The following is a 19,304-nucleotide window of genomic DNA, read 5'->3' as shown; positions in this document are numbered from 1 at the left end:
TGATGAAACTTGGCACACATGTTCCTTGGGACCATGAGAGGGTTGCTTTCGAAAATGAGCAAAATCGGACAACTGCCACGCCCACAAAATGGCGAAAACCGAAAATACATAAAGTGCCATAACTAAGTCATAAATAAAGCTATGGAAATAAAATTTGGTATGAAGGATCGCACTATGAAGGGGCATATTTGGATGTAATTTTTTTGGGTAAGTGGGCGTGGCCCCGCCCCCTACTAAGTTTTTTGTACATATCTCGCAAACCAATAGAGCTATATAAACCAAACTTTCTGCAGTCGTTTTTCTTAGCCACTTCCTAATACAGTCCAAAAATGAAAGAAATCGGTTCATAACCACGCCCACCTCCCATACAAAAGTTAGGTTGAAAATTACTAAAAGTGGGTTAACTCAATAAGGAAAAACGTCAGAAACACTAAATTTCACATAAGAAATGGCAGATGGAAGCTGCACTCAGATTTTTTTACAAAATGGAAAATGGACGTGGCGTCGCCCACTTATGGGTCAAAAACCATATCTCAGGAACTACTCGACCGATTTCAATGAAACTTGGTTTGTAATAGTTTCCTTACATCCCAATGATATCTTGTGGAAATAGGCCAAATCGCTTTACAACCACGTCTACTTCCTATATATCAGAACTTTGAAGATCTGAATCGTTTACTTTACAATATATAAGTTAAGCGCTAGTGAAGATATCGATGCATAACTTTACACAAATACTATGTTAATAGTGTGGCAGCCCCATTCTAAAAATCGCCGAAATCGGACCATAGGCTTTTAAGGCCCCATATATCGAACACGAGGACCTCGGTGCTTCTAACCTAATATTATGGTTTCCAACTTTCAATGGACTTTATACAATATATATGACGAATAAGTGGGTCAAATTGTGTATTATATAATATAAATAAAGTTAAATAAATAAATTGCGAGAGTATAAAATGTTCGGTTACACCCGAACTTAGCGCTTCCTTACTTGTTCAAATTGAGTTTAAATGGCTCTTGAATTTTTCAGAGCTTCCATAATGGTAAGGAAATTATTTAAACCGTTGGAATTTTGAGATTATAAACAAATTGGTGACTTTTTCCTATTTCCAAAATATAAACGAGAACCTTAAAGGGTCGTCATTTTACAAGCATACGAGAAATGGCTAATAAAGAAAAATGTTATCTCAAAATCGAGTTTGAGAAGTGTTTTCGAAAATTCCCGTTATTTTTTGAACACACCTTGTATATATATTTTTTAATTGGTAGTATTAAAAAACGCATTTCTAACGATCTATTACAATATTGGATCATTTATTTTTGAAGGCTTATATATATTTACATTATTAATGGAAGTAAAGTTGTATAATAATAATAGTGGTATAATAAGGGGAGGTTGGGTAGCTAGGTAGGTAGATAGTAGGCATGTATGTGTGTAATAATATATTTAAGCGCGCAGTAGACAACGTGAAACTGGCTAGGCGCACACAATATAATAATAATGTAATAATAATATAATAATAATAATAATTTTAATAATAGTAATAATTAAGTAGAACTAGGATACATAAGCAGATAATATTAAACTAAAAAATTATGCTTTTATATATGTATATATGTATGTGTATATTTAAAATTACTTAGCCATTCTGTTCGACAGACTAACTGTTTAAACTTTGCATGCTTTTCTACTACGGTTTCATACGCTTAACATTTTTTTTTAATTGCTCGATTTAATATAATTTTTTATTTTTATATTTAATTGTTTTATTTTTAATTTAATTGTTTTATTTTTAAATTTAATTCTTTTTATTTTTAATTTAATTTTATTTTTTTTTTAATTTAAATTGTTTTATTTTTAATTTAATTTTTTTCATTTTTAATTTTTTTTTTTATATTTTTAATTTAATTTTTTATTTTTAAATTAATTTTTTATTTAATTTTTATATTTTCTTTTTTATGTAATTTCACTTATATTTCGTAATTTATTGTTTTTTTTTCGGTATTTTTTGGATTCAAATTACTATAATTTTTTTTTTTTGTAAATTTCATACGCGTTTATATTCATATTTATTTACTGCGTTAAATATGTTTATGTATATATATATAATGTATGTATGTATATTTTTTTATTTACTCCTCTCTTTTTAATAATATTTCTTAGTCAACAGTGTGTGTGTGTGTGTGTGTGTGCCGCGCTCAACCCTCCGAGTAGGACGACAGACTACTGCGCGTGGAACCGGTAAAGTGATCACGCTGCAAGGTGTCTGACGGCATGGACACGACCAATGCGCCGCCATACAACGATTCCATTTCGTCCAATTGCTGTGCGAATGTCTCCTCCAGCCGCTAATTTAAATGAAATTCAAATCAAATGGATATAAAGAACATAAACGTGACACAACAAATGGTACAACAGCAACAACAACAACAGATATACGAAAATGATTATTACGGGATTTTAAAATAGCGAGGTTATGTAGTACATTGCGGTTTAGTTGAAACGATAGTTTGGGGGAAAGTAGTGATAGTGGAAGATGAGTGGGTACGGAAGAAGAGAGAAAAAAAATTACAAAAAAATTATAAATTATTTTATAAATTATGTAGTCTTGCTATTTACATAATGCATGTATGCCTTACTACATATGTATAAACGAGTATATTATATATAAATGATATATTGTTAAATTATATTAAGCGAAGTGAAATGTTAAGACATAAAGCTAAGCCACTTTTTGTTTTTTTTTTGTTAATTGTATTTTTTCACTGGATTTTTGTTTTCGATTTTTTTTAATTATAAAAAATAATTATATATATATATATTAGTAAAATAAGCGCACATTTTTTGTCAACAAACACCTACCCTCTCCATGCATGTACGCAGTGCCACATTCAAACCTCCCTAAAATTAATTTTTTTTGATTTTTTTGATATTGCTTGCAATTAATTTTTTTATATTGGTGCTAATAACTTGTAAAATATTTGGCATTACTCATTTGCTTGCTTGCTGGCATTTATGCGATGCGTGTAATTATTTTTTGTTAGTATGAAAAAATATATATTTTTAATATTAATAACTCACGCGTGTGTATTTTTATTTTAATTTTTTTTCTTTTCAAATATAAGTGCATCGAAAATTTCATTTGTAAATGCTACACTAATACTAATTAAAGTGTATATATATTTAATTAGTTTTTATTAAAAGCAGCGCTTATTTGCAGCTGCAGCAAAACTTTGGCAAGATTTTTATGGCAACGAAATGAATAACATACATACATCACTTTATATGAAAACAAAAATGTTTTTAGAAAAAAAAATTATTTATAGGAAAAAAAAATTTTGGAAAAAATACTGATTTTGAAAAAAAAAATTAATTTGGAAAATTTTTGTTAAATAAATTTTTTTTTGGAAAATTTTTATTGAAACAATTTTTTTTTTTGGAAATTCGTTGTTGAAAAAAAATAATTTATAGGAAAAAAAAAATTATGGAAAAAATACTAATTTTTGAAAAATTAAATTGGAAAATTTTTGTTAAAAAAATTATTTTTTGGAAAATTTTTATTGAAAAATTTTTTTTTGGAAATTCGTTGTTGAAAAAATTTTTTTTTCGAAATTTTTTGTTGAAAAATTTATTATTTTTTCTTTTTAGGAAAAAAAAATTATGGTAAAAATAATAATTTTTCTTGAAAAAAATTTTTTTTTTGGAATTTTTTGTTGAAAAAAAAAGTTTTTGGAATTTTTTGTTGAAAAAAAAAGTGTTTGGAATTTTTTTGTTGAAAAATATTTTTTTTTGGAATTTTTTTGTTGATAAAAACTTTGTTTAGAAAAATGAAAATTCAGAAAATTTTAGAAACAGATTCTGTTTTTTTAATACCAAAAATTATTTTTTAAAAATTTTATTTTCTAAATTTTTTTAAAGTTCCAACTTTTTTAGAAAATTATTTGTTTTGAAAAAAAAAATTAACTAAGAATTTTGAAAAGCTTTAAGAGACTATTGGAATTGAGTTATGTAAAATGCATCGATTTCTCACAAGTTCCAATGATTCAACGACTGCACAAACTATTTGAAATATAGAATAAAGTATAAGCGCCTAAAGGTATGCTACAAAAATTGTATTTCTCTCAATATAATGAAATATTAGAGGCGGAAGATTTAAATTTAATTTAATTTAATTTCCCCTCATTAAAATATAAAAAAAAAACTGATTTAGCGCCTAAAAGTATACAATATTTTATAATCAACCTTATTTTTTGTCAAAAAAAAAGGAAAAAATAGCAGTAAACTTGTGTGAATTATTACAACAGATTTGCTCCTGCATATTATTGATTATTATTATTTTTTTAATATGAAATAATTTTTATTTTTTTCATTATTTTTTTAAATTATTTTTGTAACTTTTCTCAAAATATTTTTTTTTTGTATTTTTTACAACAATTTATTTTATTGTTATTTTATTACTATTTGTACTGAACAATGTAATATATTTTTTTTCAACTGATATTTCATTAACTGAAAAAATATTTAGTACGCCTTAATGTAGGCAAGACTATTTTCAAAAATCGCTTTCTACGAAAAATAGATTAACCTAAATTGGACAACAACAAAATAAATTATTCCGCTTACTGCTGCTTATGAATAACTCTTTCAAAGAAATATGGCATCTTTCAGGCGCTACATACAAATAACCACATTTTATGAATGTGCTCAAATGTATGCGGCACTGTAATTATGCAAATATGGCAACTATGAAGCACTCGTGGTGATGGAAATGTGTTCAAAAAAGCTTTTCAAATTAAATGAAACAACTCTTAGGCTTTATTACAAATATTTAGAAAATTTTATGTAGCAGCTTTTAGGCGCAATTCATAGTCTAGTGTCGGTATTTTAAAGATTGACTACAGGATTGTGCTGACAATAAATATTTTCAAAAATTTATGCTGCTAAATTTTATATTTTTCGAAAGTTCAACATTTTCAGCATACTTTTAAACGTTGTAAGCTATCAGTGCTTACTTAAACTCGTAGTATTTCAAATTTTTATACAATAAACATATTTTTGAATAAAGAAATGCATTTATGTATATTTTATATTTTTATAAATCATTATGCAGGCGTGTCCCGAATAGTTCTCATTTTAGCTATATTTTTATACAAAAACATATTTTTTGGAATGTTTTTTTTTGTGTTTTGCTTTACGCAAAAAGAAGTTTTGGCATTTAATTCAACAGCAAAAAACATTATGGCAACCATTCTCATAAGACAATTAACACTATGTAACAAAAAAAAAATATTTTTGAATAAATTTTATTTCTTCTTTGTTGCATAGTGTAGTGTCTTTTCAATCACAACAACACACACATTTATACACAGTTAAAACGGTTAGTGGCCAACATACATACTTTCAGCTATGTATGTATGTATGTGAGTGCCGTAGGATGGTTCGATGAAAAGGAGTGGAAACAAAACAAAAATACGATGAACAAAACGAAACAATACGAATAATAAGTTAGTGCCAACACATATGTAGGATCAACGATGTTTTTTCTTTTTTTTTCTTTTTTGATAAAGCTATTATTTAAAGCATGAATATATGTATGTATGTATGTATATGCACGATATATACGATGTAAGTAGTTGTAGTTGTAGTTGGAGTGATATATGTATAGTACACTTGTAAACCCTTTGCGTAATTAGAAATCACGTTTTTTTCTTTACAACGTTTGCTCAACATTAAATGGCCTTAAGATTTACAGTTATGAATTTCATTTGCATATTTCGCTTCTTCTTATTTGTTAATTAATTGCAAGTGTCTTCGCGAATACTTCTTATTTTCTGCTTCTTCTTCTCCACTAAGCCATTGAATCCTCTTCCAACGGACTGGGTGCTTTAGTTTTCTTCGATTTCCTATCGATTGTGCCAATACGCGGTAACGTGTATTTCACCTCGTTCTCATCATCATCAGCACCCAGGCTATGCAGCTCCTGCACACTGTTCAACTTGATCGAGGCACGCAAGGACGGTTCAATGCTGTCGAGCAGCGCAGACGCCGCCTGCTTGCCCACCAAACTGATGGCACGCGGCGGCGGTGGTGGCAGTGGCGCTGCATGCGCGTTGTTGTTGTTGTACGTTAAACGTGTTGTACCCTCGTAAATGTCGTAGAGTGACTGGGAACTGCCCAGTGAGGAGCGACCGCTGCCATAGAGTGAGGGTCGCTTAATGGCAAACGATGAGGAATAGAGTAGATTTTGCGCTTGTTGACGCAATTCGGGTTCATTATTCGTTGGTGTTGTGGGAGATGTTGGAGTTGGTGGTGACGCCGGCTCATCTCTGTTGCTAAAGCGACCATTCACAATATCAATATCACGCAGTGGCGCCACATATTTTTTTGTTGCACTCGCATTTTGACTGTGTTGCGCCGTTGGCATTGTGTTGCGGAAAGTCGTTAGCGTCGGCCGCTCTGTATCCACTTGACGACTGATGCCGAGCGTAGGTGTTTGCACATTAATTGCCTTCAATTGGCCAGCAGCATCAGTGGGCGTATCAATATTATCGATTGTTGGTGGCGGTGTTGGTGCTGTTGTTGTTTTTGCTGGTGCAGCATTATTTGCAGCTGAGGCGGCCGCTGCGGCAGCGGAGGCAAAATGTGGCGTAAGCACGCCATGCGCCTGACGCAACTCAACAATATCCTCTGTTAGACATTCCTCACGCAATTTCGGCGGCGCTCGCTCCAGCGCTAAGCTATCGCTGCGCATTTTAGTTTGCGCAAATTTGCGGAAAATCGGTGTGGTCGGCATGCTGCGGCTCAGATCCGGTGTTGAGCCGGTGAATTTGGCACGCGGATCCGATGAGAGCGTAAAATAGGTGCGTGAACGCAACATTTGATTGTCGTTGAGGAAAAGCCCACGCGGTAGCGTGCGTGGTGCATCATTGAAGAAACCACGCAACTGTAGTGGCACCTCAATATCTTGCAGCGTGTATGGCACGCGTTCGGGTATAGGACCATGTTTTTGCTCAAAACGCGCGGACATTTCATTGAGCGTATCGATGAGTTTCTATAGACGATTTTTGTTTCGTTTTTTGTTTTTGGAAAGCAGTACCAACGCCAAAGCATAAACAGCAGAATATTCCCATGCCCCATATGGAGGTTATGTATGTTTTTTTAGAGATTTATTTTTGAGTTTTGATTTTTAAAGAATTTAATTTTTGTTTTTGGCATTTTTTTGGCAGGTTTGCATGCAATATCAGCATATAATGATTAGTAGTAGTAGAAAATTGGTTGTATTAAATTCAATACCATTATTAATATCCGAAAATTCAAGCCATATATGTATAAATGTAGCGGTTAAAAGAGAAGAGGATATACATAATAAGAGATAAGTCTTTGTAACGCTTGGTTTTTAACCTTAAAAGTATTTAGTAAACAATATATGTATGTAGTTTTCGAAAAAAAAACAACTTTTCGGCAAGCTTGACGCACTCGACAACACAAACAAATTTTAAATTAAATCGTTACAGTAAAATATACCAATAATATAAAAAATTTTAACAAGAATAATAAAATTTTCAACAATGATAACAAAATTAATAATTATAATAATAAAACAACAGTTAAATCAGACAACGCCACCGTAAATAAAGCAACAGAGACAGCGTTGAGTTGAGCGCAAAGCAGCGCCATAAGGCACAAAATTAAAACTTGCATAAAATCACATTAAAAATGCCAATATTCAAGCAACAAATAACACGAAACTGCAAATTACAAAAATAAACAAATAAAATATGAAACTTAAACAACAAAAACAACAAGTAGACAACATACAAAGCAATGTCCAGGCGTAAAGGGGGTATGTGTTTAAACTTAAAATTGTATGTGTATTTATGTATTGTAGTTGTAGGTGTATTATACAAACAAAATCACAAAAAAAATACAGTTGAACTTTCATAACTCGAAGCTCTCAATAACTCGAACTGACAATAGAAGTCAAATTTCATACAAATTAACTTTCGTAACTCGAAAGTTTTTCTAACACGAAGTTTTTTTTTTGTAGGTGATTCGAGTTAGGAAAGTTCAACTGTATAACAATTCCTCACAACACAACGCAATTTATGACAATTAAAATTAAACCAATAACCTATAAATACAACTTCGGCACAAAATAGTGTACAAAATTATTGCAAATTCAACTTAAGAGACAAATGCTTGCGCTCAACTTAGTCGCTTGCCTTATACGCATTAAAACCAAAAACAAATAAAGTGTTAAAAATTTATAACTCGTGTTAAACAAAAAACAATAACAACAAATTAAACGAATATTTACCTGTTTTCTAGGTACTAATTGCTCCTTCCATTCACGCAATTCAGCCTTTAGTCGCTCATCGATATCCGTTAGTTTGGTGTGTTCGTGTTCGACCAAAGCTTTGCGTTTCTCATTCTGCAGCTGTTCGAGTTCTCTGTTAGATGAGGAAAAAAATACATGAATTAATGTTTCAAATATGCAAATAAAAGAATTTAAAGCTCACTGAAAGTATAAACTAAAATTTTAATATAAACAATAACGAACCTAACCTCAGAGCGATTACTCAAGTTAGTGAGAGACAACCACAACTCAGTCAGTTCGAACTATTGTATATAAGTATTTATATTTATGCAACAACAATAACTCTGTTATTTGAAGTTATGGAAAAAATTTTGAGGTTAGAGTTAGGTTAGGTACGTAGGTTGTTTCCCTAGAAATGGAAACCCTTAGACTATAAAGAGCGACTGCTTTGTGATGCCGTTAAATTCAACCCCCTCACTTATTCATGAATCGACAAAGCGCTTAGAACCTACCACAAATCTGCAGAGGTTTTTAACTTCTATACCCGCTAATTGGCGGGGGTGCCCAAAAAAGTGAGATTCAAGGATTTTTTGTCTAGATGTCGCAAAGGCGGGACATTCCAAAAGGAAATGCTGGGAGGATTCTACTTCACATTTTTCTAGTCAGCTTTTGCAGCTAGCATCCGGTAACATTTTTAAATTTACCGCGTGAGTCCTGATGGGACAATGGCCAGTTAGAACACCTATAACTTGGGAAAGATTGACCTTGTTTAGGGCAAATAGTTCCCCTCACCTCTTGCGATTTACTTTGGGCCAGAATGATCTTGCGACAGAAGAACCTATCCAGCGCCTGCTCAGTTCGGCTGAGACCCATTCATCCAGAAGCAGGTTGCAAGAGGACAGCGGCGCTCCTATTTGTTTCCATTCCACTGTAAGTGAGACCGAAGTGCCTAGCCTAGCAAGCTCATCAGCCTTGCAGTTTCCTGCAAATTCCGCTGTGACCAGGCACCCAAACTAGTATGATAGCGAAGTGCTCCGAGGTTAGAGTACAATTTCAAACTTTTATACAAGCCAGTTGTAATCATTTTAGCTCTGTAGCGCTCTATATTCTTTTTTTGTTTTTCCCCTTCAATGTCAGTCAGATTGGGTAATCGGTTTGGATCCGGTTTTTTATCAAGTCAAGAAATGTTAAATGAACAGTAAAAGAATTTCCTTAACTACAACAACAACTGTAGTCTAATTTTGACTTCGTGTGCGTGGATGGCCACTAGCTTGAGTAAAAGTCAATTCTAAGTAATCCCAATTTTCAAATTTAAATTGCTCTCTAAAGAGTAAGTATGGTCTCAATGCCAGCCATTTTCCCCGATATTTATCAAACAAAATTTAAATTGAGGTCTCTAAAGATTAAGTATAATCTCAACGCTCACCATTTCCATACAATTAATCAAATCAAAACCTACAATTTCCGAAAATATGCTCACCTTATCGCACCCTCACGTGTAGCACGCAATTCCTCCAACTGCTTCTGATGTTTAATTTCAAAACGGCGTTCCTCTAACGTGTATCGTTTCTTCTCTTGCTCTTGGAACTGTAAATTAAAAAAAAAAATTAATTTTTTTCTAAATTCAATTAAAGAACTCCAAAACACACATACCTTCTTAAGCCGTTCTCGCTCCACCTCTGGATCCAGATTCGTGGATATGCGCAACGACTCACGGAACATCAAATCACGCGCCTTACGTTCGGCGCGTATACGCTTGGGCAGCGCACGTTTCTCCAACGCCTGCTTCTTAATCATATCCTCCTCTTTGCGTTGCAACATCTTCTTCACCTGATCCAGCTCCTTTTCGTGTCGCACAATCATTTGGTGACGTTGCATGAAACACAATTCCTTGACATGTCGCTTGGACAGCTGATGGCGTTCGTGCAGTTGCTTCTCTTCCAATTCCCAAAGTAACGCTTCGCGTGTACGCATGGCATTTTGCTTTTGTTGTAGGAAATTCCGATTGATGGTGGCAAGATGATCGCGATGCTTTTCGCTTAAGCGTCGCAATAGTAATTCATGGCGTTCTTTGAGCGAATCGAGGAAGGCACGCTCCTTCTCCTCATGATCCAGCTCCATGGCGGAACGACGCTGCTTGAACTCGTCCTTACGTTTATCTTTGGGCAGCAAGTCGACTTCTTGTTTCAGCAAACGGATTTCTTGTTTCAAATTCTCACGGAATATTTTCAATTCCTGCTCTTGATCGGAGCGTATGCGTTTCGATGAGGTGCGCAACTGTAAAGGAAAACAAAGAAAATATTTCATTTTAGTTCGAAAAAATTTTTATTTGCAAAATTAAAAACAAAATAAATAGTCTTCACTCACCTCACTCTCCTGTGCCTGTTCCGTGCGCTCAATCAACTGTTTCTGTTGTCTTGCCAATGTATCCATATCTGCTTCGTAGGTCTTCTCCAGCGAAATGCGTTCCTGTTCGAAACGACGATCCTGTTGTTCGCGCGCTATTTGCTCCTTCAATTGCAAATCGTTTTGTTGTTTCTTCTCTTGCTTTTGCAACATTTTCAATTCGCGCAACTCTTGCTTGCGGAACACATGATCATCGTAGAGTCTGCCGGCCTCCTCGTCACCGTAAATGACACGACTTGTGGTGGTTGTCACTTGTACACCATCGATTTCGAATTTTCGCGTACGTTTTCGCGTCTTCTTACGTAAATTACGTAATTCGATTTCCTCTTTAGTCGGCCCATTGGGTGCCACGACCTTCGGCGCACCCTGTTTTCGTCGTATAACCACTTCCTCATCTTCGGGTATCTTCGTGCCCATTATGGGTGTATCCGCCTCGTTACGACTATCATGACTAGTTGTGGTGCCGATACTCTCAACGTCACTCTGATCAACCGTTGCGATGTTCAGGCCGACAGCGCGTCGTACAACACCGCCGCCGCTTGAGCGCAGCGAACCGCTATCGCTTAATGTACGCGAATCCATAGAGCCGACGCTATTATCCGGTGATGGGCGTTTGCCGCCGACACCAATGTCTTGTGGCGTATTTCGATTTATAATAATATTTACATCTTCTGTTGGTGTGCCGCCGCCGCCGCTGATAATTTGGCCATTTTGGTGGTTGTTGTTGCTGTGATTCTTTATGAATGGTGCTCGTTGATTATTTAGATTGTTGTTGTCGTTGTTGCTACCGAGTGTCGTATCATATTGATCGGCACTTAGATGACTACTATCCTTGACCTTGATCTCATCGCCGACAGTCACCACAGACACGTGACTCGTATCCATTAGATGTTCGCTGTGTTCGTGACTGCCCGTAGCGGTATTGTACGCCGAGTCATCGTCAACATAAGATGGGCTAACAATTAGCACCTCACTTTCGTCTAATTTGCGCGCACGCGATGAACCCTTACCGATTTGGGATTGATTGCTTTCGGCATTTATGTCCGCCCTATCCGTTTCTTCGGCGCTCTTCTCACAAACGGCCACTATCATGGATGACTGACGGGGTGAGAGCGGTGAATCGGCCAGACTGTCATCGAACGAAGTGAAGTCGTCATCCGTCGAAGATTCCGGCACATGTGTGCTCTTATTCAAATCATTCGAAACGATGATCACTTCACTTTGCGTGGCTGAGGGAGCAACAGGCAACACCGTATTGTCAATTATGACCGGTGGATGCGTGCTGGTCACTACTCGTATTTGACTGACACCCGCTTCCAAGCTATTGGGATGAACTACATTTTGTTGTTGTTGTTGTTGTTGTGCCTGATTATTATTATTGAATGCACGAGTTGGCGTGCTGGTTGGTGAAGCCTCACTATTGATGGTGATAAGCGAAGTGCTCGAGCTGAGCATAGCGCCACTCTTCACCGACGACGTAGCAGAATTCACCGAGACCGCTGCTGACGATGTGGTCGGCGATGGCGGTGATGGTGGTGTTGGCACTTGCGCTTGTTGTTCTTGCGGCTCATTGCCGCCAAAGTGTTGTGTGGCAAGCGGTGTTTGTACATCGATTTCCACATTTTTGGTCAGCTCGACGGGCACCGTTATGGGCGCTAGCGGTGCCGGTGCACGTTCTTCGTTGCTACGCTTCTCCGCCTCGGTACGTGCATTTGCAGTGGCTGCAGCGGGTGGTGTCGGTGCTTCGGTTGTCTTGGCAGCCGACGGTGGTGGTGGCGCTTTACCCTTCTCTTTTTTGGTGATCTGCGTGCGCGAGAGAGAGATGTATATAAAATAGAACTGATTTACCAAAATTCTTGTATTACTCACCTTCCTATCGGCGTCAACGCCTTTCTCTGGAAGACTATTATCAGCAGTTTCGTTGACAGCAACAACTGCTTGCTTATTGACCACTCCAGCAGTTGTAGGCGTTTTACTCGTGTCATTCTCTTTTGGCGCATTATTAACGCTAATTATTGGTTGTTCATCCTCTTTGGCTACCTTCGAAGATGTTGTTATACTATTATTCTCAAGACTTTTTTGCAAAACAGGTGAAGCATTCTCTGCAGCTCCGCCTTGTGGTTGTGATAGTTTACTTTGTGGTATACTATTTGTTTGATTTGGTTCTTTAGAGTCCATAGATACTGATGTTGGGGTACCTGGAACTAAATAAATCGTATCATATGGCAAGGCTTGACACAACAACAACGACAACCAAAGCGTGTGTATGTATGTGTGTAGGAGGAGTGTAAGTGTATGTATGTATGTTGAAACTTACGTTTGTCAATATCTTGGCTCTGCAAAGAGGCAGAGTCATCGTCCAGGTCGAGCCGGAGCGCCGAGTTGCGGGGTTCCTAAGTTGTAGGAAAATCATTTATATTGAAATTGATAATATTTTTATGGAGTGTGGTTTACGTATGCAGATTTTTAACAAAAATTTTTTATAAAATTACGGATTTTATACAAAAATAATAATAAACAATTTAAAAATTTAAAAATAATTATAAAAAATAATAATACAAATTATGAAAATAATAAACCTTGTAAAAAATATAAAAAATAATTAAAATAATAAAAATTAAAAAAAAAATAATTAAAATTATTATAAAAAATTATAAAAAAAACATGAAATTAAATAAATTATACATAATTATAAATAATTACAAAAAAATATAAAAAAAAATTATAAAAAATAATAAAAAAACGTGAAATTAAATATACAAAATTTTATAAAAAAATAATAAAACGAATAAAAAAATAAAAATATTTAAAATTATTTATAAAAAATTTAATTATAAATTAAAAAAAAAATAATTATAAATTAAAAAAATTAATTATAAATTAAAAATAATACATATTATAAAGAATAATAAAAATTATAAAAAATAACAACAAAAATAATATAAAACAAAATAGTTTTATTTATGTATAAAAAATATATTTTTTATAATTTTCAAAATAAATATTTTATTTGAATTTCAAAAAAGTAGTTGTATTTAATGAAAAAATATTATTTTTGTAATAATATTTAATTAAAAATAATAATTTTTTTTAATAATATTTAATTATAAAAAACTAAATAATTTACTTTTTTTAGTTTTTTAATAATATTTAATGAAAAAAATTAATTTTTGTAATAATATTTAATTAAAAATGATAATTTTTTTAATAATATTTAATTAAAAAAAAAATTAATTTTTGTAATAATATTTAATTAAAAATAATAATTATTTTTTTAATAATATGTAGTTTAAAAAAATTAATTAATTTTGTTTTATTTTATTTTTATTACTGTAATCAAATGTAAATAAATTATAATAAATATTAAATAATTTTATGAATTTAATATATAAAAAATTATGGTGGTTATTTTTTAAAATATATTTTGCTTTAAGTTATTTTATATAAAATTTTTATTAATAATCTGCATTTTAAATAAAATATAGCCACTACAATAAAATTAAACAACTAATGAAATTTTTTATAATTTAAAAATTAAAAATGTGTTTATGGTGCTACGAAAAAGCTTACGATGACACTGAAATTTACGGATGTGCGAAGTGATTGTATAAATTTAATATTTTTAAACCAAATAAATTTTATTAAACATTGAAAACAATTTCTTTTGTAGTTGTGCAGTTATTAATTAAAAAACACACAATTTTTAGTAAATTTATATTCATTAAAAAATTACAAAAACAAAAACAAAATAAAAATTATTAAATTATTATTATTATTATTATTATTATTAATTAAAAGATAGTATTTTTGTATAATATTAATTTAAAGACTATTTTTTTAGACATTAATTTAAAAAATATATTTTTTATAATATTATTTCATATGTTTTTAAACATTAATTATAAATATATTATTTTTTATTTTTATTATTTTTTTTTATATTATTTTTTATCAATATAAACTGCACAACCAGTTGTTTATTTTTATTAATGTGATATCTATTTTTAATAATTTTTCAAATTTTTTGCTTTCATTTAAAATTAAAGCTCTACAATTCACCAAACCATAAAAAAAAATATTTTACATTAAATTTTCCAATTAAAAAAACTCATATTTCTTAGTAAAAAAAATATTTTAATGAATTCGAAATGCATGATTTTTCAAGAAATCAATCGAAAAACTCGAAAAACAAAATATTGCTAACGATATGATGCAACATCAAAAAAGTATGGCATGCAATCATTAATTAGACTTTAATTATGAGTTAGAAAAAACGACATGAAAAAATTCTGTGGTAAACAACAAACGACACACGAGGTCGTTAAACAGTCCACCACCGACTTACCAACCCTCTGATAAAGAGAGCGCCGCTTCACTTGACGTTTAAGCTTCTAAAAGCAACAACAGTGTGAATGTGAAACGTATACAAATAATTGTTTATATGTTTTTTATTTGTAATTTAAGTGTGCAGTTTGTATGGAAAAGAACGCATTGCGCGAGGTTATTAGCAGCGTGTAAAAAAATCATTATATTATACTTATTAATAATGAAATAACGAAAGCAGGTGTTTATTATTGCACATACTACATATGTACATACAGACATATACAATATACAATAGTAAGACGCATTTATAAATATATATGGTATATACAGAATAACACTTACCTCAGCATCATCATCGACAACTTCTTCAACAACTTCCGCTTTATATTCTAATAATAAGTCTTTTATGGGTTTAGCGTCTAGTTCACAATTTATGAATTTATGTTGTAATAAAATATCTGTGGCTGGACGTTGTTGTGGATCCTAGCATAACAACAAAAAAAAAATTGTTTAAATATAAACATAAATTTAGTTATTGGAAATTTCTTTGAGGCGCTCACTTTGACCAAAGCTTTCTTTAGAAAGTCAACGAATTCCTTACTCCACTTTGATGGCTGATCCAGTGTTGGTGGATCGCTTTTTTGTATTTTCAATAAAACACGCATCGGTGACATTTCACTATTTGGTGGTTCCATTTGCGCTAACTCGATTAATGTTATGCCCAGTGACCAGATATCCACTTTTAAGTCGTAAGGATTATCGCGAAATGTTTCGCACAGCACTAGTTCAGGCGCCATCCAATAGGGTGTGCCTATGAATGTGTCGTGCTTCTGTAAAGTATGTTTATTTTTAGCCGACACGCCAAAATCAGCTGTAAAGCGAGTAAACAAATTTAAAGTTATTTGTGGTGTATAACGAAAACGAATTTGACAAACAAATTTATACAAACCTAATTTTACACCGCCTTCCATGGTGAGTAATACATTGCCAGCTTTTAAATCGCGATGGATCACTTTATTTTTGTGTAGAAAGGTCAAACCTTCAGTCATGTGTCGGCAAACGTAGGCTATTTGTGGTTCGGTGAGTGGTTTCTCCAACTCCACCATTATGCTGTCAAGTGCACCGCCATCGCAATATTCAATTAACATCTGCAGACAAAACAAATATTTGTGTGAGTTTGTGTGTGTGCACATGTAATAATAGTGTGGAGTTTGGTAAAATAAGCAAAAAAAATAAACAAGTACGAATAAATAAAAATAACTCACCCATAGCTTATCCTCTATTGAGAACGCTTCATACAACTCCACAATATTTGGATGTTTTATCTCGGACAAAATATCTATTTCAACCATATGATCACTTAGATTCTCTTCATCCTCTAATGTGCACAGCTTAGCCGCAGCAAAGCGTTTTTGCTCTTTGTGTTGCGCCTTATATACCTTGCCGAATGCGCCATCACCCAACTCGCCTACCATTTCCCAAAACTCCGCCGGATCTGTGTCCATTTTGATGTTATTATAAAGGCGTTTCTTTTTCGCCTCTCCACCACCAAGGTGGAATACTTTCTTAAGATTATTTATGAACGACATTGTTATGCTTATTTAATGTATATAAATTAGAGCTAAATATTTATGTCGTAGGGGTAAGTTGCTACATTAACGTTACAGAAAAAAAAAATTATCCACAGCAGTTTTACACTCCAAAGGCACTACATTTTGCTTTTAACACACAAAAGTAGTTGTATTTGTTTTCATTTTATTCCGCTTTTTTCATGCAGCAGCAGCAGCTTAATTGCTCTTCAAGTAGCGCTAATTCTTCTTCACAGTTTCTTTTCGCCTCCTCGTTTTTTTATTTTGTTGTTTGTGTTCTTTTCAAATCAATCCAAAATCATTTCCACCAAGTTTACACTCAATTCCAATAAGCAAAGGGGTCACCCTTCTCGCGCAAGCAACAGCCGCAGCGACAGTAGTAGCAGTAGCAGTAGCCGTATTTGTTTCGACGCACGTGTTCCCCTACCACCGTTTGCCTTTTAGCCGTTCAATGTTCTCTGCGATTTTACTCTCTTCTCTAATTTAATTATCGGCTTTAAAATTAGGTCTTCATGCCTTTGTGATCGGGTACGTTTTAGAACTGTAAAACCAAAGAAAGATTCAATAGAGTCACAAAATATACACAAGCAATAATAAAAATGTTGAACAATTGAAATGGGTTGAATAGAATTATTCAACAGCATGAAACTAAGAAATCAATATATCTTGTTCTTTTTGCTTATTTATCTGAACGGTTCATTAGTTTAACGAATTTTTTATATATGTATTCCCAAATAATTTAAAATATACAGTTTAAAATTGCACATATAGGAGTGGTGAAAGTAGATTTCGCCCAACCCTAGTGTATAATTTGTTTATGAAGATGTTTAGCAGATCGCTTTGACTGTTGTCACATCTGGCATAGTGATTAACATATGATACAAGTTTATGAGTAGTGTGAAAAGTTTACACTGTTTATACAATTGTTTGCAAATGCTGGAATTTGCTAAATTTAAATATTACATCAGTGTACAAAATGTGACTCATCTAAGCTGCGAAAACAAAACTGCATGTTTCACTAATTTTATGCATATATTTTATATAATATTGCACGCAATAATTATACACATTCGATATATAAATAAATGCACAAATTAATTGGCTATTAAAATCACGTATGTGGATTTTTTGCTTGGACTTTTAACTGCATATAACAGATCATGGTATTGCTTTTTTAGGATGGTAATATCCAAGTCTAGACATCACATTGAGAAAATCAATTTTGTATGTTTTTACTTGGCATCAGCAACTCTCACGTAGTCGGCCTTGCATAGTTCAGTGGAAACTTATTGGTATTAAAATTATCAACTTGTCTGTTATCACTTAATATGCAATAACGATAAAGTATTCACGACTTTCAAAGTGGTATTATTTATACGTAAATATGAAAGTGTTAACACCCAACCAACAACCAGCCAGTGAAACTAGTCGATATTCATTGCATTCCTGGTTCATTCATGCACAGGCAAAGTCAACAGCTAGCCAGTCAGCCAACCAGCCATCAGCTGCCATTCGTTAGCGCTTCGCGTGGCAACTCGGCAATTTCATTCATAGCTCGTTAAAACTTGTATGCATTTAATTAACATTATAAGCCAAGTTTTCGCAATACTTTTTTTTCAGCTTCTATGAAACACAAAATTTTTTGGCGATGAGGTAAAAATGCGCCGCTTATCACTATCGCTATTGCTATTAGTCACTCATATTTACATTGATTCATGACAGCACTGAAACTGTCCAAAAGAACATATAACTAAAATAAAATGGCGGTTACTTTAGGACTGCCAACTGTCGTACTTTATATTAAATATAAAACGAATAAACAATTTTAAAAGTATATGTCATACACTTTAGTTGATTTTTATTTCAATATGTGGAAACTTCTAAATGAAATTAAAGCACTATGTCACTCTATTAAAATCAAATGCAAGGTCACTGATTTGTAAGCACACCCATTTTTCATAGCGACGCATCAGCAGGGAAAGGTACAAGTTGGCAGCCCTGCACAAGGTAGGACAAAATTTGATTAAAATTGGTCATGCGAGGCAATGAAATTTGCAAAAAAATTTGCTGCTTGAAAAACCAATAAATATGATATTGTGGGATCACAAATTATATGTTCAAACACCTTCTTTGACACTGAACGGAAAATAAACGAACTTTAATGCAGCGTAAGCAAACTGCCGAACATGTAAGGATGTTCTAGCACACTGCAACTTGTCTATTACTACAAATTTTTCACGTTAATTTAACCAACAAAAACACCAATTGAAACTAGATACATTTAGTACAAGTATTATTTGACAATTTTAATATTTAAATGACTAAAATTTATTAAACCATAAAAACATATTCCGACCGATATTAAATCAACTTACGAATTATGGTAGAAAGTAGAACTGACATAAAAGCGAAATGGGAAAAAAGTGTTTCCAACTCGCAATATGCAGTCCAATAGTTGCGCAAAGAAAATATCGTAATCAATGCATTCTGACAGCAGCGACAACTGGCGGCAAAATGAGTTTCTCACATAGAATATTAAGAAAAGTTTATAAATTATTGATATTAATAAAAATTCAGTCATATTCAATAGTAATGCTTAAAATGTCATATTTTAATATTATTGCTTTATTAAATTGGTCTAGGTTACGTCAGAGAATGTAAA

At 32.9% G+C, this 19,304-nt stretch overlaps 1 protein-coding gene across 8 annotated transcripts; it reads right to left on the bottom strand.

Moving 5' to 3' along the window:
* Nucleotides 1-1,286: 1,286 nt before the first annotated feature.
* Nucleotides 1,287-19,152, bottom strand: LOC105210342 (serine/threonine-protein kinase 10). 8 transcript variants are annotated; one of them, XM_011181222.3, is made up of 12 exons: nt 19,018-19,152; nt 16,319-17,183; nt 16,003-16,201; nt 15,614-15,924; nt 15,396-15,536; nt 13,045-13,120; nt 12,597-12,931; nt 10,689-12,530; nt 9,975-10,598; nt 9,802-9,908; nt 8,322-8,454; nt 1,287-7,055 (listed from the first exon to the last, which is right to left on the bottom strand). In XM_011181222.3, the coding sequence occupies exons 2-12, from the start codon at nt 16,640-16,642 to the stop codon at nt 5,853-5,855; spliced, it is 5,295 nt and encodes a 1,764-aa protein (XP_011179524.1). In that variant the 5' UTR covers nt 16,643-17,183; nt 19,018-19,152; the 3' UTR covers nt 1,287-5,852. The 8 variants fall into 8 exon arrangements, with proteins under 8 accessions (XP_011179524.1, XP_011179521.1, XP_011179529.1 ...); XM_011181219.3 differs by lacking the exon at nt 19,018-19,152 and adding an exon at nt 18,768-18,992; XM_011181227.3 differs by lacking the exon at nt 19,018-19,152 and adding an exon at nt 18,768-18,992 and having other exon boundaries at nt 1,287-2,352.
* Between the last annotated feature and the right edge of the window lie 152 nt (nt 19,153-19,304).

The sequence above is a fragment of the Zeugodacus cucurbitae genome, chromosome 6 (genome assembly GCF_028554725.1).
Source record: "Zeugodacus cucurbitae isolate PBARC_wt_2022May chromosome 6, idZeuCucr1.2, whole genome shotgun sequence".
In the NCBI taxonomy this organism is placed as follows: Eukaryota; Metazoa; Arthropoda; class Insecta; order Diptera; family Tephritidae; genus Zeugodacus; species Zeugodacus cucurbitae.
This window is presented reverse-complemented; position numbering and strand designations above follow the sequence as displayed.

Coding starts and splice junctions, on each gene's coding strand:
- LOC105210342 (XM_011181222.3), bottom strand. CDS start 16,642: ATGTCGTTCATAAATAATCTTAAGAAAGTATTCCACCTTGGTGGTGGA. Junction 15,925..16,002: donor GGAAGGCGGTGTAAAATTAG/GTTTGTATAAAT, acceptor CTCGCTTTACAG/CTGATTTTGGCGTGTCGGCT. Junction 12,531..12,596: donor GCGTTGACGCCGATAGGAAG/GTGAGTAATACA, acceptor TCGCGCACGCAG/ATCACCAAAAAAGAGAAGGG.